Raw genomic sequence first — 17,661 nt, 5'->3', positions numbered from 1 at the left:
TCTTTTTTGACTAAACAATATAAAAACTCGCCACTCGTAATGGTTCTCAGTAATCAACGCAGAGACGGTCCCATGTTTCAGTTTAGAAATGTCCTTTGAAATTAAGATTCACTTTACGATTATTTTTCGTTGATGACCGTTGTTAGTGACTCTTTGTTGATAAAACTTTGAAACGCTGTTTGATTGGCACTTTACAATAATAGAGCGGCTATTTCTGTTGCGACTTAAATGGAAGAAAATTAGCACAATGATAATTATTCACTACAGTTTTTTTGCTATGTTATTTACGATAATTTGTCTTAAAAACATCTGGTGAGGTTTGTTTAATTATTGCAATGAGTACGGTTATATTTTCATGGTGTTTTCAAAAGAGCGCAGGGAAGCGCGTGTACAACATCAACAACATCATGACGGGCCACAATAGCAATTTTTCGACCACCGCTCTGGAACACGAAAATCAGTTCGAGAACTACATTTGTCCTCTACATGGGAAAGAAGGACAACTTGCGAGAGTTGCCAAAATAACCGCATTAATTGTGATAATAGCAGTCTCCTTGATAGGAAATTTGTTGATAATAATCGTCACTCGACGGACTGCACGGATGAGAAAGGTAGCCTTCAACTTTATTGTGAACATGGCCATTGCAGATCTTTGCACTACGATTATCAACATGCCTGAGTCCCTTTTCGTGGAAATAAAAGATTCAGACGAGTGGATTTCTGGAGACATCGGTATAATACTTTGTAAACTCTTGCCCTTCTGCCAGCAAGTCTGCTCCTTCTGTTCTATTCTTAGTTTACTGACAATCGCGTTTGACAATTTTTTCGCGATTTGCCTTCCACTAAAGAATCCAATGACACGGAAACTCTCCAGGATTATTATTACAAGCACGTGGCTGATTCCCTGTATAACCAGCGTCCCAATGTTTTTAGCAAACAACGTGGTGGAATCAGAGGGCATACTCTTATGTCTGGAGGAGTGGCTAGCTCCTTTCGATTCCTTGATGGCTTCAAGAACATATACCGTTATTCTCTTCAGCCTGTTTTACATGGTGCCTTTAATTTCTATATCAGTATTGTACAGTTGCGTATTTTACAAAATACTGAACAGAAAGGTTCTTGGGAATCATTCAGCGAAGACGCAGCGACTTTATTCCAGAAGCCGAAGAAAAGCCATGAAAATGTTTGTCGCAATTGTTGTTTGCTTTACTCTTTGCTGGCTTCCAGACCACGTGACCTACTTTTTAATATCTTACAACGACGAGTTTTACAATTGTGGATTGCCGAGGAATATTGATTTTATATCGTTATTTTTTGCGTATGCTATAAGCGCGTTAAATCCATGCATATACATAGTATTGAACCAGCAATACCGGAATGGCGCTAAGCGTCTACTGACCAATTGTTGGAAGTTATAAAAATGTGTTTCTTTTAGGTGCTTAATGAGGTTGCTCTGTATTTTGTTCCCACTGGGATATAATCAGACCTTTACATACCACTCCTTGTGAATATGTCACCACTTGACGCCGACCAGTTTACTCGAAGCTATTTTTTTCCTTATTGTAAATATCGTTGTTTTTAAGTAGCGTGTGACATTTTCTTTTATTCTCCTGCTTGTAACCTGTATTCAGCTTGTCTCAGATCCTTGTAAATAAACTCGATTATTGCTGGCGGCTCCCTCCACTATTTGTTGTATTACTTGTCTCCTTTACTTATAATAGAAATGATTTCTATTCGGCTGAGCGAAGCGAAGTAGAATAGAATAGAATAAACATCTTTGCTACTTCGTGCAATGCAAATGTTTAAGCTAAGTCCGTTACTGCGCGGGCACTGATCTGTCGCAAGACGTCGTCACGTGATAAATTTTAGTGCAGAATTTTGCAAAAAAATATTCAGTAAAACTCCACACAAAAATATTAATTCGTTAATTATTTTTCCATCATTCGACGACGAAATTTGACATGCATCAGAAGCCAATTTTTTTTCTCTTAGACCAGGAGCCATAATCGGGGACGGAGACCGTAAGTCTTGGGATCCGCGCGCACCTATGATATGGGACAATTTTTCTATTTTTAGAACAAATTGCGCCATCCTGACGTCATATATCCGCGCGGATCCACGCACATGTCGGGGGTTCTCGCGTGGATACTGTCACGCTGCGTGATCAAATGGTGAGAGTTCCGAGATTCTCTGGCGTATTTTTCACCGTGACGGCAGGGAATAAGGCAGGGAATACGAACCAGGGCGCTTATATGTAGTTTTACGCATTGAGCTAACGGAAAAGGTGGGTTTTTCAGGGTCGAAAACAAGACTTCAATCTCGCGCTGGGAATAAATGATAAGATCTGCTCGCGCTTGTTGTAAGCTTACGCGTATGTTTTTGAGTTTGTTCTGACTTAAGAATATAGCAAAAAAAAACTCTATACTCTGGTACCGAGTTAATTTGTGAGTTTCTCAGACAATGGTTAATCGTAACCAAAACCTGTTTTGATGGTTTCTTATTGTTTCTGCTTGTGTGGTGAGTTTGCAAAAGTTTTTGAAAGGAAAGTCTGACGCGTATAATTAGCTCATTTGCATAGTGCGGCTCGCGCACTTTCAAGTCCGAGTCGGTGTTTTCAGTTGTCAACAAATCTTGACAAAGATTTCTTTCGTTATCTTTTGTGCTGAGATGCTTCAACAAATTTCACGAACGCAAAAAAGGCTACTAACATCATGTGTGTTTCTTCAACATAAGCATAGTGAAGTTTTACACTGCGAAAATGAAAATAGACAAGGAGTGTTGATAACTCGATCGACAAAATCGAAATCGTTATTCGAAGTTGATTAAAGAAAGCGTCATTGTAACTTTGCTGATTATTTGTGCTTTATTCACATATTTCCAGCTTAGCTTTTAATATGTTGTCAAACATTTATCAATCTTAAACATATTTAAAAACTATAGAGTTATTCTTTGAGTTCGATGTACGCTTTCACACGAACGTGCGGCGGAAGTCCAATTTGTCATGTTTACTGACTGTACTAAACACGCATCGGCAGGCGCTCTCATTCATCGACAACAGAGAATTTACTGGATTTTTACACAAATAAAACTGAGCAGTATCTACGAACGTAAAGTTGTTGGGCCTTGATGAAACATCAAGCGTTGCTCACAATTCAGGCGAAACTCAAACTAGCAATTATTTTGTTTTACTTTTCGGTCGCGATAGACTGGCAAATTCCTCTCCAGCGTGTGGTAAGAGGAGCTAGGAAACCATGAAGTCCTGAAGCTCTGCTATATCTAAATATATCCAGCTAGTTTTTTGCTGTGTGATGGAAAAGCTGTTAATCTTCAACATGTGTGAAATTTAAAATGGGGTAATGTACAGCTCATGTAAAAGAAGCATCCGTCGGAATACAACTTGGTCAGCGATTTTTATAAGCTTGAAGCGGAACATACCTAAATTCGACACGGTCTTACTTCACTCAAACTGGAGCAGCTTACGACGAAAATACTTATTAATTGAGCAAAATTCCAACAGGCGTAAACGCGTTGAGTTGTGGGCCAAAAACATGAAAAATTTCGGGGATTTCGGACGCCATTTCCCCCGCGCGACATCCGCTGAAATCCTCGCAGCATGTACCCGCGTGTGCCGTAGGCGATGGCGCAATTTGTTCTAAAAATAGAATTATTGTCCCATATCATGGGGACACCCCCAATACTTGAAATGGCGCGCGTTTACGGTCTCCGTCCCCGAGTATGGCTCCTGTTTTAGACGCAATTCTTTTTTCCAGACTTTTTTTTTAACATCCCTGTTAGTAGAAACGTAAAAACACAATTCAATGTGACCTCCACTTTTTAAATAATGTACAGATAACAGAAGGGTTACCTTACCAAGATCTAGAGGGTCAAAGATAGCCCTCGTTTACAGGCCAAATTTCTCAGGTGGGGTTACCCTACTACGCGCGACAACCATGGCCGATAACGCTTTAGCTAACCTGGTGAATAAAACACGCCATGCAATCGATAATAATTTTATCGCCAAAATGTATTTTCACTTGAATTGTGTGGTTTATTCGTTCCTCTGAAATAGTTTCAATTTCTAATCTCCAGTAATTAAAATAAAATCCCAGACAGTTTACTTATTTTCTCTAGTTTGGGATGAATTTGACGGGAAAACTCATTTGTAACTAGAATATTTTAGCCGCAGTAGCGACAAACATTATTGCGGAAATTTCGTGGCCTAAAGCCGTTATTCGATTTTTTTTTTTTTTTTTTTTTTTCTATCCAAGGCAAAACTAAAACAAAACGTGAATTAACACGATGTCTTTTGAAGTCACGATTCGTTTGTTTTGATGGTAACCCTAGCACCAGGGTTAGCCTTCTTGTAGCCTTCTTCTTTATGGTCTAAGAAGTTTATTTGCTGGGTTTTTTTGCAGCGAGTTAACTAATTCAGAGGGAAAAAATTAGCAGTAAACGCAGGTAGCAGACTGTAAACGCGGTTTTGGTGCCATTCAATTGAAGAAAAATAAAAGAAATACTGAAATCCGGGGCCTTTTTTTTATAGGATAAGAGATTAAAGAGTAATTCAAGCGATAGGATAAAACGAACAATTTTCAAAAATTCAGTTCTTTAAAAGGCATGTTTAATAATGATAACAAGAAGAGAATTATATAGCCATATTCCATCTTATTTCTTGTGTTTTAAACAGTTTTCAAGATACTTTCTCCCGCAAAATCACCCGTAAACTGCATTTCACTCGTTTAGTCTCAATGAACGAGAAAATGATCGAATATTCACTCTCGAACACTGACGATATCAGATTACACGAATATAGCTGTTGATCGTCTCGGCAACCGTCTCCTCGCCCGGGCAAACAAACCTTGCGCTGTGTTGTCTTTTAAGCGCACAGTTCAATTAAGAATTTCCATTGTTCATTCTTAAACGAAAAAAACTAAATCTTTTAGCGATTTAAGATAGAACTGTAAAGTGATTTGCTGGATTAAAATCGGGAACACCAAAGAAATGGCAAGAAAGGTTCATCGTAGTATACGATGTTTTAACGCTAATTAGCATGAATATCATTTTGATATATTTTTGCTCAAAGAAACAGAATGTCAATTTGTTCGTACTATTGGCAATGAAAACAGTTTCATTAAAACTGATGTACATTTGCCGGTAGGCTGTTCTACAGCCCGCAATAATGAGGCTACAGTAAGCGCGGGCTCTGGGAAGGAGATAGATTGTAAAAATGCTTTCAACTTTAAAGCTAAGATTTTTTATTCAGATGGTAATCTGAGTAAAAAAAAAAGGCAAAGGCAAGTAAAAGGCAAGTAAAACAATTGTCCTTGCGATACTCGGAAAAGATAGAGTGATTGTATATGTTATATTAAATGAATTGGGCCAAGAGAGAGTTTATTACCATTACCATTATTTTTATTATTATTTTTATTATTATTACCATTATTGTTATTATTATTATTATTATTATTATTATTATTATTACTACTACGTTTGCGCTTTTTTAATAAAGGGTTTTATCATTTTCCGTTTTTGTCCAAAGTTCACTCACCTAATTCTTTTCACTTAAGTTATATGTGTCATAACTTAAGTGTATACCTTATGGAGTTATTCAGTGAATCGATAGCTAGCAGGCATGGATTAGAAGCCAGTTAAGTCACCAGGCTCGAACGCATAATCTAATTGTTTAAGAATGGAGACACAGTCCTAGCTGGAGTCGTTAAGGTAATGATGTGGAGAGCAATGAGTATTTGTATTGTAATAAAACGAATATTATGGTGCAAGTGACCCTGATATGACGTAGAACGCTACATTAAGCTATGGGAATTTCGCAAAATTAGGGTCATGAATGTTCTTAACATTTTCATTTAATGCAATAAAAACTTAAAAACCTCACAGTGACATTGGCTCAGTTTCAATCAGCTTTAATTGAGTGACCAGACATTTGGGCACCATACACGAATTGTTGTCCCATCTCTATAGTGACAAATTCTGAAATAAAGGTTGTTACTGCCTAAGCTATTATTTTTTTAACTTTCGGCTGATTTACGGATTGATAACCTTACTAAAAGCGGATTTCAAGTTTGAAGCCGCTAATAAGACTTTTCGCTTTTATCTCATACATGGCTATAAGTGTATTGGGTTTAAATATATTGACATCGAGGTGTACTTTGTTTTGTAGCATGTTCAACCCTGGATTCGAGTTTTGACTGGTCAGAAGCGCTCGGTTTGACGCCGCTAAACATCCGAGTGTAGCTTTGGACTATTTCTATGAAGCCTTTTCGATAATTCTTGTTAAAAATGAAATATATACAAGGGCTAATCGCCGCATTAGAGTGCATGATAAATAGTGCACTGAATCTGAAGTTAAGCCCGTCTACTTCAGGCGGCAATTTTAAATTCCAAACGAAATGTACAAGGCAGCCAAATATCGTAATGGGCGTGATGCATGAGACGAACACGACAACAACCGTCACGACCTGTTTCAACACTTTTCTGTTTTCATATTCACGCCTTTGTCGCTCTTGGCAAGAGCGCTCGGCGGGCCCCTTTTGCTTCCAAACTTCAATGGCAATAGCGGTGTACAGTATCGTTATTACCGCAATGGGAAATGAGATTAGCACCACGAATATAATCAAAAAGTAAACCTTTTGAGTAGGAATACTGTCGAAAGCCGGTTCCCACTCGTTCACGCAAAATAGATCGTTTTGTACTGTTTTTAATCGGAAAGTGTAAAAGTACGGAGAATGTATTCCAATGGCCACAATCCAGATGAATACAATAATGATGCGGCACATTTTTGGCGTGATAATTGCGGGTTTAAAAGGAAATTTTACCGCGTAAAATCGGTCAAAGGCAATGACGACCAAGCTCAGGATGGACACCGCAGTCGAGATGTCTTGTGAAAAATTGACGATCTTACATAAGATTTCTCCACCGACACCTCCGACCAGCCATCTGCTCTTGCCGATCAAAATTTGCGCAGTCTCTCTTGGGACGGCAAAGAGCGGAAAGAGAAGGTCACTTATTGCCATATTGGCGATCAGCTTATTGGTAGTGGTCCGCATTTTCTTGTTTCGGTATATGATAGTAATGACCAAAGTGTTTCCAATCAGAGACATCAACATTATAACACAGTAGCAGAATGTTTTCAGTACTTTCACAGTCACGGGCTCCGCAGCAGTTGAGATGTTGGCTGAGGCGTTGGTCGAGGCTGAGATATTGCCGCCAAGTGTAAAATTGTCGCGGTGAGCCATAGCGCAGATCTGACTGTGTCCCTTTTCTTCGATGAAATTTTATCAATTCGTATCAGCGCCCTCTCCTCATAAAACGCAAACTTATCGTTAATAACAGCAGGTTTCTTTACACGTAAACCGGCGTTCGATTCCTTGCGTTTTTATGTTAGTGAATCTAGGTTCACCAATTTAAAATTGGGCGGTTTGTCAGCCCAGTAATACTGAAGCAAATGTCGTTTTCCATAGCGTTGAGAGTTTAAAAAAACCTGTCTCCTTGTCCTACAATTGATTGATGAGTATACAAGCTTTGTGTACTTTTTGCAATGAGCGTGTTTATAGTTGTCGAAATGACGGTTAAAACCTTCCTTCGCTCGAGGACTCCTTTTCTCGGTGAAACCGTACTTACATTCAGGGTCGCTAAAGATCTATCAAGCCTACCGATTGAATGCTCATCATCAAAGCATGATGACTGCTTTTTTTCATTCTGACCCAACTAGTAATCTCTCTAATCCTCGTCAAGACACCTGCACGTCTTTCGCTCAAATGAAAACAAAAAAGGAAACTGGTGATGTGAATTGCGATTACAATTTTCGACTGCAAAGGATCAATTTTTTACCAGAATCTGTCGCTAATACGTCAAAAATTGCAGTGAATTTTCATATTGTTTTATTACAAACGGAGCAGAAAGAAAATTAATTTTAAAGAAAGCGTTTGTTTTCGTACATGTTTGATGGACGTTTTTGACACCAAAGCGAAAATTAAACATGGTTGGATTAAACAGTAAAATGCGATTTGGGTGTATAACGGCAGGTGGAGCTGTGTGGTATACTTATTCTTCTTCATGAATAGAAAGCAAGTAGAATAGTTGCATTGAAAACGTTTTTAAAGTGCTTTTCATTTACCGATACTGAAGGGTCATTGCGCGGCATTGAATAAGAAAAAAGTCCTCATCTCTACTCGACTCATTGTGATTTCTACAATGGATCACTGCCGAAAAATGTCGTTAATGTTAATTGACCACCGATTTCAAACAATTTGTAAGCAACTATTTTCTTAACCAACTGGCTATTGAGAAAATATATGTGTTAAAGCAGACAGTGTAAAGATTCTCCACGAGATGGCTTTATTTTTTTTTATTTTTTTTTTTTTCGCACAGTATGCCAAAGGTTACGTCTTGATGTCTAGAAAAGACAATATCTTAGCAATATGTTATCTTGAGAGTTTTGCATATTGTCATTAAGCGTCGTTTAAAAGCGGTTTCAATGAAAAGTTTTTTTCAGCTTTTATTAAAACGGGCAATAATGTGCGGAAATTTTGTGCGCGCGATGAGCCCCTTTTTGTTTCCTTTTCTAGACGTTTTTCTCATGTTGCGTTTCTCTCGTTTTACATCTTCGTTAAGCCTTAAGCTTAATTGAGACATTTTCTCTATCGGCTAAAAAAAAAGGGTGTTAAGTTTGTCGACTTGTTTAAAATCTTTGAAATCGCATGAAATCCCACATCATCGCATGAAAAAAGGAAAGAGCGAACGTTTTTCTTTTCCACGCCAGCGCCGAACATTCTAGTTTAAGATGCGGCAAAATTATTTTCTAGGGATCTGTCGATATTTTGCATATATCCTCAATGAAACCGGCTGCTAATGTTATCTTGTAAACAATCATAAAGTCGTAGCGTCGACAAGCAAATAAAGTTGCGTAAATATCAAAACTCAAACCATGTTCAATCAGATTATTGGCAAATCAATATTTCTATTCCAACTGCAAAGATAAAGTAGAGCAAGAAGTTTTAACGGCCGAAAATTAAGATCTTTAAGTTGTCAGAACCACTCTAAAATACTTATCTCTCAGATGGCATTGAGACAATTTAGTGGCAGCGCAAAAGGGTTTCTTCAGTAAAGAAGTAAATGGTTCCACTTCAAATAATCTTTCGTGAAAAAAAAATTGAATTATCATGCACTGACGCAAGAAGAAACAAAGGGTTGGAGATCATAATCATTGGTTGATTGTCTTCAAGAAAACACTGTGTTGAAGATTTTTTTCGAAATCGCTATGAGAAGATTTCAGAGGAAATGCTTCCTGATCGCATTTCAATACCACGGAGAGAATGTAGTTGTTAGAATTTCGAAGAAGAATTTTCGAGAAGACTCGTGCTGTTTTTCGAAAGTACAATTAACAATTATTCCATGAAGCCATGTTAGATTCGAGGTGATAAATAAAGCCGTATAAAGCCATGAAGCCGTACGAGGTGATAAATAACGAAATAAGAGCGCAGTGCCGAGTTTGTTATAATCAACGGCGGATGGGAAATTTGTTGTACTAAATAAATTGTTTAGGCGACTTGATAACATGGACATTTCAGTATGATCTAAACGAAGTGATGGTATGAAAAGGCGCGAAAATGTGCCGCGCTTTGTTCAATTCTTGAATTGAATGAAATGTGTCAGGAAAGCGAGCGAGACAGATTTTCCTTCCGAAATATTACACGCAAAATCTCCTCCAAAGTCATCTACTTATATATTCAGTTACAAAAGGGAGGCTAATGAGAAAATCCGAAAGAATAGCTTTGGTGAAAATTGTGCGACAAAACTAAGCGAAAGAGACACTTGACGCCCTAATTTTCCATATAACGTCAAACGCAGGTGTAGTGGCTGGTAACCAAGATTAAGTGAGCCAACCAGAAGGGTGTAATTGTGTTATCTGAGGATGAGACTTAAACCCGGATCTCCCGAATGTAACCCTTGTGAGATTATTTTCAGTTGTTTTTGGCCGATTTAGCTCCTTGAGGTGTTATTACACATGTAACACCTACAAAAGCTCAAATGTTCCGAAAGAAATCTTTAGTACAAGAGATTAAGTATCTAATCACCGCTAATGATATCCAACGCATTTACTGTAAACAATTTGTCGGCGGTCTTTCTTAACGGGTGCAAAAAATTTACAATTTTAATCAAGTTCATTTGGTCAACGCATAATAGCTGTTCCATTCGAATGATAAATATATAGATAGGTAAGTAAATATAACACCGTTAAGTACTTTTTCAGAGTTAAACGGTCTCATGTGGTGAATGGTGAATTTATAAAAAAGAAATTGTTAAGTTTTAATAGTAGGTTTGCGTCTATATGTGCCCCTTGATATACGGCAAGCTCATCGAACAAACAACACAAACCAAATCCTGCGGTTTCATTGGCTACCCGTGAGAGCAAAATGGGGCTCATGATCATGACCGCTCGGGATTACCCGATGGATCCCGCAAGAAAATGGTGTCTTGGATGCCATGTAGTAAGTCCTTTACAGATCAAGCTTGCTCGGTCAAGATGGATAGATACTGGCCTCATTTTTTTTTTTTCTTTTTTCAATATTAATTCTGGATTTCTTGTTATCTCTCTTCATAGCACGGTGGTAATATCCATATATAGCATAAAACAATTAGGCCGAACTAAGAGAGAACTTTTTAGGAATCGAAGAGACCGTTTTATAAAATACAGATTTTGAAATTTCGAAGTTACAATAAACTTTGGATTTTCAATGGGAGCGGGTAAATCTGTGTAGTATAACAGCATTAGCTAAGGTTGATGTCTACATTTCACGTCATAAATTCACTATGTGGTGTTTCTTAACCATTCTAGAACATTTTAATCGCTCTAGAACAGTACTGAATTAACCTCGCAAAAGTTTGGGGCCGTGCATATGTGTATTACGGGCCAAGTTAAGGGATTTCTGGCTTGCTTTCATCAGGCTGTCGAGTGAAGCGTGCAGTTATTTAGGTACGGTTTACTAAAGAAGCAATCTATCAGTCGTTTTGTTTACAACATGTCGTTTGTTGCTCAGCAGTTATGGTTATGGACAGATGTAAGAATATCATCAAGAGTACTACACGAATAATATCATACAAACTTTATTGCTTTTCATACCGAATCCAAGTTGTGTGAAACCATCCAACATAGTGTACCATCCTAATTTTTTACTTAATACTAGTGGTTTTCCGGTTAGCTTTAATGGGTTCAAGCACGTTGTCCAAAATCTTTTCTCCGATTTTCGCCGCTGGTTCGTAACGAGCCACAACTACAAAACAGATTCGTCCGTCTGTAAAGCAAGCAAAAAACCATTTTTCATTACGACATAAGTAGAAGCACAAGCTTAAGTATGACGGTATACAGGACGCCACAACACAAGAATAACAAGGCATGCGTAGAATGGATAATTGCCTTCTTTCCGGTTCCATAACTCCACGATACAGTACAACAAGATGGCGGCTTCACTTGACATAAGCATAAGTACAAGCGCAAGAAGAACCAAATCTTTTGTTGTGCTTGTGCTTGTGCCTGTGCTTGCGGTTGTGCTTGTGTTGTGGCGTTCCCACTACCGTGTGCTTGTGCTGTGGTCATCCTTATTACCACTATGCTAATGCTTGTGCTGGCGCTTATGTCGTTGTGAAAACCAAGCTTTATATGCAAATATTAGATGCATGCTACACCAAACTGAAAAATGGATAGATCAAAGGATAGAAGGGCAGTTGCATCAATTAGCGTACCCAAATTGCAATTAATCAATCGGAATCCTTGTCTGCTGTCTTACAGTGTTGTCTTTGTGAAATCTTAAGTTACTGATCCATACTCAATCCTGATTTCTGGCCAAATTCGGTAGCCGGTAGCTCTAAATTTCTTATTGTACTTGTTTTGATATCCTTCGCTAGTAGATAGAGAAATTGCTTGTAAAGCAAATTTGCGATTTGCAGAGTTTTGTTAACTGCACTCCAATAAGGTTACGCAGCTGCAGTGGCCCATTTCCTTCCCTTTGGAAGACAGGCATAGTCTTAAGCTTCACGTTGTGTTCTTTTTCCAAGACACTCCCTAAAACGTCAGTTGAAAGGAAAATAACTCTATGATAACTTACTTCTGTCGGTAAACTGGGATCTGCCAAAACCAACTTTCGTGGTATTCTTCCAAACTAGCTGAGTAAACCTTTCTGTCTCTGGACTGAATGATTTGTTCTTCCAATCAAACTTTGTATTCTCATCGTACCATAGATTCGTGGCTCGAGCGCCGGTAAGAGGAGAACCTGCATGAATAACAGAGAAAGATTCGCATTTTATCGATGTAATCATCTACTCTGGCCGGTCTGAATAGCTTTGAGTGTTTCGGGTTACCAACCTAAAATATTCGAAAATTTAAGGTGGCACTGAAATTTTCCACTTCCGAAAAGATTTTGAAACTAACTCTCCAAGAACTTTTTCTTGTCAAAATATTGCCGACCATAGAAAATCTCGAAAAATCTTTTCAGTCATACTTCCTATCTTCAAATTTGTTCGACGACCTGTCAAGAGCACTCCTAAGTATCTAGAAGGAACGAAATTATTGTATCCCAGCTATTTTACCACTGAATATTTTTAACTACCGTCTTCATAAATCTTGGCCCAGTTCTTTGAAGGCTGGATAACGCTATCCACCGGATAAATCGTTATTTAGTGGATAAGTGTTAACAAAACAAACCACGCTATCCGCTGTATAGTAATTTATCCGATGGAGAGCGTTGTACAGCCTTCGAACAACTGGACCGTTGTCTGTCTATTAATAATCCTAATTTTGTTAATAAGGCTCTCCCTTGTAAAGTAATCAAAAGTAAGGACAAGATTTTACCTTTAAACGAGCAGCGAAGTGCGATATTTTCTCCCCGTCCTACTCTCTTTCGCAGAACAGAATGCGTTGTATTTCTCTGCTGTGCTAATTCTATAGCCAATCTCTGAGCGTCGGCGTTTAACCTCTGATCCTGCATCAGCGGTGATACTCCGTGAAGAAGGCGCTTCTTGTTGTGCTCAAAAAGAAATTGCTGCCTGAACCTGGCCATTGGTAACCCTCGTTGACACAATAAAACATCCTTAAAAATCTTCAGTCTATTGAAATTCAAACTCTGTGTTCATCTATGATGACACAAGTACACCTTTCGTTTCCTTGCTGTCAAATTAGTTGACAAAATTAAAGGTAGCCGCGTGCCTCACGCAGGCTAACACATGCATTCCAAGGAATTGTATCTCGTATATATTACCGGCATTTAGTGAAATAGACAGACATGTAATCCACCCCAGGACAAAACTAACTAAATGTCGCGCCTAGTTATGATGCATGATGTTACTGGTCAGGTAACTCTTGGCAATTTATCCTTGGTCACTGAAATTGATCATTACAACAAGGTTTTGGGCCGCCTCGTGGGCAGGTGAAGTTTGCAAGTTTGTACATGCATGGTTTCACTGCCGCGTCTTTCTGTATCATCTTATTTGGATCATAGCAGCTTGCTGAGAGATATTTGTATTGCTAGAACAACTCGAAATTGGTACGTGAAATACACATCTGAAAGTTTGGATTTTTTTTTTGTTCAGTCATACGTTAAACCATAATTCAACACTCCACAATTTCACCTGAGCGAAGGTTCTTGAACCGTTTTCTCCATTTTCAGAACAAACAGCCTACTTTCCCGAGATCAACTCCTCTTTATTTTGTTGTGTCGCCGCTTATCAGAGCAAGATTATAATTTCTTGTAGGATGGATGACAAGCCGAAGGATGGTTGACAAGTGTCAACTTACCTGGTACAACTGCTTTCATATTTGATCGTACGTTGTGCAACACCCGTCTTTTGGGGACAAGAAGAAAAGAAGGAACAACGCCGAAGTTTTTGGCGGGCTGTTGAGGAGCATTCGGGTTATTCCCTTGTGTGGTGGACAATGCCGGGACATCGCCTTGATTGATTCCTCCCTGTAAACCGATGGATGACGCTGGAGTCGGACTGGGGTTGAGATTTGTGTTTGGGGTTACGATCTTTACCTCATGGGCGACATACTCTCCAGAATTCGCTCTAACTGCTGGTGCAGACGTTGGTTCATTGACAACAAATTCTGACTGCCCGGCTTTCTTTTCTTAAAAAAAAAGTGCATGGTTTGTTATGATATTTAGCTAGTAGACGCTGTAACTTAATAAGCAAACAAGTATTCCAAATGACAGAATTTGTTTAAAATGTGGAGGCAGAACATGTTGGCTATTTATAGCGCGTAGCTGAGGGGTTGAACTCGGGATTATCGAAAACAAATCCTCTCTCAGCAGGATAACTCAGAATGAAGGAATAAAGCCAGCCAACCTCCTAATTACTAGTCCAGCTTCCTAAACGATCCCAGTGCCACTCGGCCACCTAGGCACCTCTTTATAGAATATAAGCGTTTAATTTGTTAGGTTGTTACCTCCGTCCATAACCAGCCTTAGATTGAGCACCAAGTTGACTGTTGGAGGTTGCTCTTTACTTTGTTCTGTGACAGGAAACAAGTATGTACCCTCGGGTGCTTCTTGGGCAATAGCCGCTGGAGCAGCTGGTTGTTGGCGTGTGCCAGAACTCTTGAGGAATGGGACGTGGATGGTAACTGAAATACATAATACAAAGATGAATGCTGGATAAGCCACACACCAATCTATCTTCCACTGCATGCTTATACCGGAAAGCATTTTTTCAATCCTTTGCCTCGGCTTTTTTGAAAGTATATCAACAGAAGTTACACAACAAAAAAACGAAACAGCAAACGCGCAAGGAAGTGAGGACGCCAGAACATATGCATAAGCAAAAGGAACATGTCTCGTTCTTCTTTGCTTATAATGCAGTGGCAGAGAATGCAGGTGACATCACAAGCACAAATACAAGGCAGTCAACCGATCATAATTCACTTTGACTCGCCCTTCTGCGAAATATCACAAAAAATTGATAAAATCCACCATATTGTTCAACCATCGTCGAGTGCTGTGTGTATTGTCCTCCCCAAGAATACACGTTCTTTGACGAGAACACTGTGAGTGTATCACGATCGAGAACCCCATTTATTCCTCGCCGCCCTCTTGTGTATACCCTCATGTTCATACTCATACTCATGCTGATGTTTATCCTTAGGAGCTTGTGAAAACAAGCCTTTCATTATTTTGTGCCACTATGGCTTGAATAGTGAAAAGATGAAAGTTTAACACTAGAATTTAGTTTTACTTACTTGGAGCTGTGTTTATGGTCTGTGTCCTTGTTTCCTTGGGATTCACAACAGATTGAGGAGCCACAACACTTCTTCGCTCTGAAGAAGAAAATATTTGAATTTTAGACATCTTTAATGCCAAAGATCTTAAAATTTGTAAAATTAAATAACTAAATAGTTTTGAAAAGTACTTCGTCATCAGGTTGAATGGTTGAAAGGGGTTTAGCACCCCCCTCACTTATGTGGTCACAGTTCCTGGAGGACTCTTAAGTGTCTTGGGAGGGTGAAGCATTTAGTGTTCTCATTGTTTTGAGCATGTCTTCAATAGCTAGTCACATTACGGCCTTAATTAAACGTGGCGACTAAATTCCTCTTTATCTCCTCTGATGAAACGTTCATGGTCTACATCTTGAATTAATAGCTAGACCCTCTGGGAGCGTTTACTCGGGCTTCGTACCGCAATATCAAATCTTACTTTACAAGCTTATTGAACACAATAAAAACAAATGAAAGAATCAGAATATTTAAACACAAGAGTTACGCTTAGATTTTTCACTATTCAAGTTGCTTCGTTAAGTATCTTCTTTATCCAGTTGCATCTTGTTTGTGTCATCTTCGAAGTTTAGGGCGATTCTTACTTTTTTCAACATCTGAGCATGTGTCAGCATCATAGCTGTTCTTAACTCAATAGCCATAGTTTTTGTCAGTGTTTTCGTGGTTTGAACTCGCACACAGTTCATTTGCTATCTTGTGAGAATGAGCATGAACTTTGCTTATTTGGCAGGCTTTGAAGCAATACAATTCGTAGACCGACCCTTTCCGAAAACAATCGACATCTTTGTATGTGAGATGAACGTACAAGGCGTGATTCTTTACAAAACTTCCTTCACAAAACACAGCATTCTGTATATTACGTTTTTCACGGAGAGCGAGCACACGATACGCAATCTCATCCCCAGTTTCCACTCTCTGCGCTAGGAATGCCTAGGATAATGACCCCTCTTGGCGACCAAGACAAAACGGCTTGCATTTTATGAGCACGAGTAATGGGAAAAAATTTTAAAGGTACATAACAGTACCATAAAGTGATGAGGTATTTGGTCTTTTCTAGGAGACTGGAGCAAATTTATGCATTGTGACCAGCTGAGAAACTAATGCATTTAGGTCTGAATGATCTGTGCTGTCTCCCTCATGATCAGCGGAAAAAGAGGTGTCCTAATGGTTATTGCGCTGCATCACAAAACAAGCGTTTCTTGGTTACCAGCTCGGTTAATTGCTATGGACTCTTTTTCACCCTTGTGGGTCAGAATACTTCATGTCTACCCAGGGACCGCGACCGAGTCCAAGGATGATTAAGGCTGTATTCACTAATAAAAATCTTCTCAACTTGTGGATAACTGATTACCATTTTTACGCTACAAACTGATTTACCTCATTTATCTGGCGGGTAGAGTCCTTCAGTCTTTGAATAACCACTTAAGGTTAAAGTTGGATTTTGATCTGAAAAAGGTGATCACTTCTTACCATGGCCCCCTTGGGGTGATGGGCCGAAAACAGGAGATAGTGAGCTGAAATAGAGTCGGTTTTGCTCTTTAGCCCACATTTCTCCCTAGTTCTATGTCTGCTACTCAGGTTTCATGGCTTGATGGTGATGGCTCACGAGTTCTGACATTCTCTTCTGTTCTATGATACGATGCGACTCTTTCCCCGCGTTACTACAAATTCATCACAGGTCGCTCTGAGCTGATTCACCTTAAAATTCACCTTTAACTACCCATCCGTATTATGTGAAATTTAATATAGAGCTGTTCCAATAACCCAAGAGGAAAGTAATTTTTAGGTCTAGGATATCAATATCTTAATCTTCGAAAACTTTGAATAACGTTGCCAGTTGTCCACCAAGTCTTTCTCGCCCTTATTTTCGCCGAGCCTAGAAACTAATGAAGCGCCAATCAGACAAAAAACAATACAAGTAGTAAACATGTGCTTTCCGTGTGACCGTTTAAGACTTTAAAATTATTTAATTTGTTGACATGTCTCGCCTGTTCTGCATCAGTAATTCATCGTAAGGTTTAGCGCCTCACGGTTACGTGAAATACAACTAACAGAAACGTATAAATATGCGTTAATAGCTGCCCAGTGTGAGTCTCCTGGGCCAAATATCATGGGAACTTATGAAAAAGGTTATTTTTGTTTTTTCTTTTATTACTCAATCTAAGTTTTTTACATGATACACTTGAACGCAAAATAGAGTGAAAACAAAGCTTACCTGCTGTGGTCGAAACCACGCGAGTAACCAGCCAAATCCAAAACAAAGGTTTCATCACGCGTTACACATCAGCAGGTAGAGAAGGCGAATAGAACTAATCGTAATTAGAGGGTTCAAATCAAAACGTAAAATTTTTCTTATGTGGAATGAATACACACACGTTTTTTAA

The 17,661-nt window shown here is 38.9% G+C and overlaps 3 protein-coding genes across 3 annotated transcripts in view; 1 reads left to right on the top strand and 2 right to left on the bottom strand.

Moving 5' to 3' along the window:
• Nucleotides 1-335: 335 nt before the first annotated feature.
• Nucleotides 336-1,683, top strand: LOC149118881 (neuropeptide SIFamide receptor-like). The gene has a single exon (XM_089282780.1). The coding sequence runs from the start codon at nt 336-338 to the stop codon at nt 1,416-1,418; it is 1,083 nt and encodes a 360-aa protein (XP_089138906.1). The 3' UTR covers nt 1,419-1,683.
• A 4,224-nt stretch (nt 1,684-5,907) lies between these two features.
• LOC110041782 (QRFP-like peptide receptor) lies at nt 5,908-7,912 on the bottom strand. Its single transcript, XM_020747118.2, has one exon. It carries the CDS (start codon nt 7,251-7,253, stop codon nt 6,141-6,143), a length of 1,113 nt encoding a protein of 370 aa, XP_020602777.2. The 5' UTR covers nt 7,254-7,912; the 3' UTR covers nt 5,908-6,140.
• A 2,675-nt stretch (nt 7,913-10,587) lies between these two features.
• Nucleotides 10,588-17,661, bottom strand: part of LOC110039674 (uncharacterized) — a 7,183-nt gene continuing 109 nt past the window's right edge. Inside the window, exons 1-7 of the mRNA XM_020744848.2 lie at nt 17,493-17,661; nt 15,245-15,322; nt 14,456-14,632; nt 13,808-14,137; nt 12,866-13,081; nt 12,123-12,287; nt 10,588-11,312 (exon numbers count right to left, since the gene is read on the bottom strand). The exon at nt 17,493-17,661 is cut by the window's right edge and continues 109 nt beyond it. Of these exons, the coding sequence (XP_020600507.2) occupies nt 11,191-11,312; nt 12,123-12,287; nt 12,866-13,081; nt 13,808-14,137; nt 14,456-14,632; nt 15,245-15,322; nt 17,493-17,547 (1,143 nt within the window). The 5' untranslated portion in view covers nt 17,548-17,661 and the 3' untranslated portion in view covers nt 10,588-11,190. The remainder of the gene's footprint in view (nt 11,313-12,122; nt 12,288-12,865; nt 13,082-13,807; nt 14,138-14,455; nt 14,633-15,244; nt 15,323-17,492) is intronic.

The sequence above is a fragment of the Orbicella faveolata genome, unplaced genomic scaffold (genome assembly GCF_042242905.1).
Source record: "Orbicella faveolata isolate gen_17 unplaced genomic scaffold, um_ofav_v1 contig_1, whole genome shotgun sequence".
Lineage (NCBI taxonomy): Eukaryota > Metazoa > Cnidaria > Anthozoa > Scleractinia > Merulinidae > Orbicella > Orbicella faveolata.
The sequence above is the reverse complement of the archived record's forward strand: the minus strand, read 5'-3'. Positions and strand labels throughout refer to the sequence as shown.